Source organism: Galeopterus variegatus, unplaced genomic scaffold (genome assembly GCF_000696425.1).
Source record: "Galeopterus variegatus unplaced genomic scaffold, G_variegatus-3.0.2 Scaffold2301, whole genome shotgun sequence".
Lineage (NCBI taxonomy): Eukaryota > Metazoa > Chordata > Mammalia > Dermoptera > Cynocephalidae > Galeopterus > Galeopterus variegatus.
In genome coordinates, this window is record NW_007728412.1 from 132,151 (window position 1) to 138,150 (window position 6,000).

A 6,000-nucleotide genomic window follows, 5' to 3' on the forward strand; every position below is an offset into this window, starting at 1 on the left:
CTGTTTCTGTGCGGGGCTTATTTCACTTAACATGTTTCTCTAAGTTCATCCATGTTGCTGTGAATGGCAGAATTTCGTTTTTTTTTTAAATTGTAGAATAGTATTTTATTGTGTATGTATACTACATTTTCCTTATCTAGTTGTCCATCAGTGGACATTTAGGTTGGTTCCAAGTCTTGGCTATTGTAAATAGACCTGCAGTAAACATGGGAGTGCAGGTGTCCCTTCAACACGATGATTTCCCTTCCTTTGAGTATACACACAGCAGTGGAATTGCTGAATCATATGGTAGTTCTATCTGCAGTTGTTTGAGGAACCTCTGTACTGTTTTCCATAATGGCTGCACTAATTTGCAGTCCCACTAATAGTGGAGGAGAGTTCCACTTTCTCCATACCTTTGCCATCATTTGTTATTCTCTGTCTTTTTGATAATTGCCAGTCTAACTGGGATAAGATGATATCTCAGTGTGGATTTGATTTGCATTTCCCTGATGATTAGTGATGTTGAACATTTTTTCATGTGTCTGTTAGTCATTTGTATATCTTCCTTTGAGAAATGCCTGTTTAGCTCCTTTGCCCATTTTTTAAATGGGTAACTTGTTTTATTACTTTTAAGTTTTTTTGAGTTCTTTGTATATTCTGGATTTTAATACCTTGTCAGATGCATACTTTGCAAATGTTTTCTCCCATTCTATAGATTCTCTTTTCACTTTGTTAAATTGTTTCTTGTGCCATGCAGGAACATTTTAGTTTGATATAATTCCATTTGTTTATTTTTTCTTTTGTTGCTGTGCTTTGTGGCCATATTTATAAAGTCTTTGGCCAGTCCTACTTCCTGAAGTGCTTCTTTAAAGAGTTTTATAGTTTCTTTAAAGAGTTTTATAGTTTCAAGTCTTAATTTAAGTCTTTAACCCATTTTGAGTTGATTTTGGTATATGGTGAGAGGTATTTGTCTAGTTTCATTCTTCTGCATATGGATGTCCAGTTTTCCCAGAACTGTTTATAGAAGAAGCAGTCTTTTCCCCAATGTATGTTATTTGTCAAACAGCAGTTGGCTGTAAGTATGTGGGTTGATTGTTGGATTTTTTGTTCTGTTCCATTGGTCCACTATGCTAAGACCATGCTGTTTTTTTTTTTTTGTCTTTTAGCTTTTTTTCCGTGTCCGGCAATGGATCGCAACCCTCAGCGTTGCTCCCGTACCGGACCGGAGACCGGCAACGGGATTGCAAACCTCGGTGTTGCTCCCGCGCCTCGCTCAGCCAGTGAGCGGGAGCCGGTCTGTATGTGGGATCCGAACCCTCGGACGGGAGCGCCAGCCGCGCTTCCCAAGTGGCGCACTATCCAGTGCGCCACCGGGCCGGCCCTAAGACCATGCTGTTTTGTTTACTATAGCTTTGTAGTATAATTTTAAGTCAGGTAGTGTTATGCCTCCAGCTTTATTTATTTATTTATTTTTGCTTAGGATTGCTTAGACTATTTGAGGTCTTTTGTTGTTCCATATGAATATTAGGGTTGTTTTTTCTATTTCTGTGGAGAATGTCATTGGTATTTTCATGGGTATTGCATTGAATCTGTAGATTGCTTTGGATAGTATGGACATTTTCACAATGTTAATCCTTCCAATCCAAGAGCATGGAATGTTTTTCCATCTTTTTATATCCTCTTTAATCTCTTTCAGCAATGATCTGTAGTTCTCATTGTAGAGATCTTTCACCTGCTTGGTTAAGTTTTTTCCTAGGTATTTTATTTTCTTGGTGACTATTTTAAATGGCCTTGTGCTTTTGATTCATTTTCCTGCTAGGTGGGCAGTTTTTTATTTCAGCATGTTGAATATAACATTCTACTTCCTTCTAGCCTACAGTGTTTCCATTGAGAAATCTGCTGATAATCTTACAGGATTAAAAAATTTTAAGTAGTTATATACTTTTTTTCACACATAAACTTTATTTTTGTGCTTAAAATATTTATGGTTAAAAAGCTGATTAACATATGCATATTATACAAATTCTCCCAGTTACTGCCTTCTAATGAAATAAAAAGACCTAAAATAACAGAGGAAAAAGCATGACCTGTGGACCAGCACACCTGATTCTGTGCCATTGTTAAAAAAACTCCATTGAGATAAATTTTCCTCATTTACAAAATCAGCAAAATAGATCCATGTCAGAGTTTTTGTAAGGGCCAAATGAAATGATATGTGTGTAAAGTGTAAAATGATATACAATTGGTGGTTTTTTAATAATAATTTAATATTATTAATAATATTAGTTTATTAATACTCCCTGTAAGAGATGTTCTTTATATCCTACATTTGGTATGCTGTTGATCTTCATGTTTGTCTAGAAGAAAATGAGCACCCAGTGCAAACCTCACATGTTCTGAATCCCCAGTGGCTTCCCCACCTCTCCACAGGGCTGCTGCCTCCTGCAGTGTCTGTTGCTCCTGGGAACACATCACCCACCTTGCAGAAATGTGACCCGTCTCTCATAAGGATGAGAATATTTGTGAAAATGTTCACATTGAGTGAAAACAGTTGTGAAGTTAGTTGTTCATTATTTTTCTTCTTTGTTTCTGTGGCAGCTCTTGAAATCCCATTGGCTAGATAATTTTGCAAAGGACTCTGTAAACCCCGGAGTCATGGTGTTGCTGGGATGCGGTGCCTTATCCAGCACCTGTGGCCAGCTGGCCAGTTACCCCTTGGCTTTGATAAGAACTCGCATGCAGGCTCAAGGTAAGTTTTGACAGCATGACACTGATACAAGTGCCACATCAATAACATGCTTTTGAACTTCAGGTTCTACTGAGACAGCAGAGTATAGTTTTAAGATAGTATTTCTCAACCTTTTTTTCATTATTCCCTCCCTAAAGAACACTTTCAGAAATTCTTTTCCTAATTGCTCCCTCTTCATGAAATTTTAATGCCACATATACACTGCATATGCACTGTATGTATATGTATGCTTCATACATAAACATTTTTTTTTGGACTGTGTTGAATGCATGGTTTAAGAGTATATGCTTTGGTATCTAGATGGATTTGGGTTCAGATCATTGCCCTACACCTCCCTGGGTTTTCATTTTCTCATCTGTGAATGGGAATGAAAATTGTGCAGTGTTGTAAGAATTAGCAACAATATAGTAAAGCATCTGGCATTTGTGAAATTCTTGGTAGTGGGGGGCTGGAGTTTTTTTATCGTTAGTGCTGTTTAGAACTTACATCTTTTGAACTGTGATTCCTCCTCACTGTAACACTGTTGGCTTTGATAACACTGTACCCTCCTGGTTCTTCTGCCATCTCATTGGTTATTCTCTTCTTACTATTTGCTGGCTTTTATTGCTATACCCACTCCATTAAAGCATGCATTCTGTGTCTTTCTTTTCTTTTACTCTTTCCCTGGGCAGTCCCATCCACTGTCATTTCTTTAACTAGTGCACCCTCGCATCTACAGCTCCACCCCCAGCCTCTTTTCCAAGGGCCAGCTACCCTTCCCCCGACCAACCAGTCAATCATTAATTGACAAGTACTTCCTGAGCCATTTTTCAGGTGCTAGACACTCTGCCAGATCCTAGAGTTAGAGCAATGAACATGTCAGATGTGGTCCCTGCAATTGTAGATTGGAGAAGGCATGTTCCCAGCAAGTAAACAACCTTGTTAACCATCTCCCCTTTGCTAGAGAAGCACAGAGCAAGTGGCTGTAACCTAATTTGGCAGCTGGAGGATGCTGTCAATTAAACTGAGACTAGAAAGAAAGGTGGGAGTTAGCTGGGCACAGGTGGGTGGAATGGGAAGAGAAGTCACATCCAGCCTGAGGGAGGCATCTGTGAAGCCACTGAGGCAGGAGAAAACAGTATATTTGAGGAGCTGGAAGACGATCGATCATATAGCTGCAGAGAAAAATGCAAAGTAGTAAACTAAACTTTTCATGTGTATTCTCTCATTTAACCGTCTAACCCTCTTGGGAGCATGACTGATATTTTCCCCATTTTGCAGATATAAGTAACTGGGCAAAGAGAGATTAAGTAACTTCCACAAGGTTATACATTTGGTAAATTGTGGAGCTAGAATTCAAACCCAGGCAGCCTGATTCAAACCATAGCCTAACAAGTCTCCCCCCTCCTGTCTGCCACCTCCAATCCAGACTTTTGCATAGGTAATAGGTTTGTCATTTCTAACATCAAGCAAGGTCTGATCATTTTACATCTGTTCAGACATCTTTGTAACTCTTCAGTTGTCTTCAGAGTAAATCCAAAGTTCTTAGTGGGAATTTTAAAGCCCTTAATAATCTGTCTCTGCTTTATTTTTAGTTTCATCTCCATTCCCTGCCCCCTGCTTTGTCCACCTGCAGCCTCTCCTTTCACACCCAACAGTCAGCTGTGTCCTTGGAGCACATCGATGCTTTCTTTGTTTTTGTTGTGCCAGCAACACAGACTTTCTCTCACTCTCTTTCTTGCCGATTGAGCTCATTTTTAAGGCCCAGGTCCCCTATGCTTTTCCGACGCTCCCCAAAGCTTTCCCCATATTCCCCAAGATTTAACTCTTCTCTCTTCGGCTCTTGGCTAATGGGGAGGAGGATTTGGTAGAAAGTCACTAAGTAGTGGGAAAGTAGTAGGACAAGTTTCTCCATCTTTCTAAGCCTCCAATTCCTCATTTATAAAATGGGTATAATATTTACCTTGCAGGATTGGTATGGATAGTAATTAACCCAGTATCTACCACATAGTAATTATTCAATAAACAAGTGTTATTACCGTTATTATTGTAGTCAAGGCACTCACCATTAGGTGTGACACAAAGAGAATCGTATGAAGGGGCACTTAATAAATTTTATCATTTCATTGTATTCTGGAATATCATTCTGAATAATAATTGTTTATTGTAATAACAATGAAACATGCTTGAATCTTAAAATTAGGTCGGCTCCTTTTTTTCTTTTCTAGCTATGGTGGAAGGAGCCCCACCGCTGAACATGGGGGGCCTCTTTCGACGAATAATTTCCAAAGAAGGAATAACAGGACTTTACAGAGGCATCACCCCAAACTTCATGAAGGTGCTCCCTGCTGTAGGCATCAGTTACGTGGTTTATGAAAATATGAAGCAAACTTTAGGAGTAACCCAGAAATGACATTTTGAACTTTTTGCTCTAGCGTGATTATTGAAATTTTCAACAATCTCTGGAATGTCTTTTTTTCCTAGAAATGCAACAAACCTATGGCAAAAGCAGCTGTTATTTTTATTTCTATTTTTTTTCACAAAAAGGGAAGAGCATATCAATGATCACTTCTAACATTTGGGCTCAATTTTGTATACCCAGAAATGTTAAAAATCATAAGTTTTGAAAATCGTATGTTATCTTTTATTAGTCCTTCTGCAAATAGAATCCTAAATCTAAAAAAATGTACTTAAATTTTTAAAATTTGAACTGAATTTGTTTTGTGTGGTAGAATTACAAATCATTAATCTTTATTTGGTTGGTTCAGGTTTATGCCAGTTTCTTTATACTTAAATGTCTTTTTTCAAAAAAACAAAATTATCAGTAAACCTTGAGACTTAAATTGTTTTATATATTTTGAATGTCTATAGATTTCTTAAAATTTCCTTGTAGAACCACTTGTAGAAAATCATTGCATTTAATATGTACCTTACAACAGCCAAATAAGCATAGGGTTTATATGCTTGTTTTTCTTTAAGCTGAATAGGAATGAAGGTAAATGGTAGAATTTGTAAGGAGGAGAGATGAAATAATATTTATTTTGGTGAGTAATTTTATATTTTACTAGCACTGTTATTTGGTTCCTGAAATATTACTGTTAAGTTATCAGCACAAGACAACTTATTTGAAAGATTCTGTGGATTCTGTCATTGCTTTGAAAAGCAGCAGGAAACAAAACCCTTTTACTTATATTAGCTTCTGAAGAGCATCTCTCTTTTCTTTGTTTCCTACTTTTTGAGTCAGGTTCTGTTTTTTTTTTTTTTTTTTTTTTTTTTTTTTTTTTTTTTTT

At 37.4% G+C, this 6,000-nt stretch overlaps 1 protein-coding gene across 1 annotated transcript in view; it reads left to right on the forward strand.

Annotated features, from left to right (window-relative positions):
* Positions 1–5,979, forward strand: part of SLC25A24 (solute carrier family 25 (mitochondrial carrier; phosphate carrier), member 24) — a 52,404-nt gene extending 46,425 nt beyond the window's left edge. Inside the window, exons 9-10 of the mRNA XM_008581222.1 lie at positions 2,581–2,731; positions 4,939–5,979. Of these exons, the coding sequence (XP_008579444.1) occupies positions 2,581–2,731; positions 4,939–5,123 (336 nt within the window). The 3' untranslated portion in view covers positions 5,124–5,979. The remainder of the gene's footprint in view (positions 1–2,580; positions 2,732–4,938) is intronic.
* The last annotated feature ends 21 nt before the right edge of the window (positions 5,980–6,000 follow it).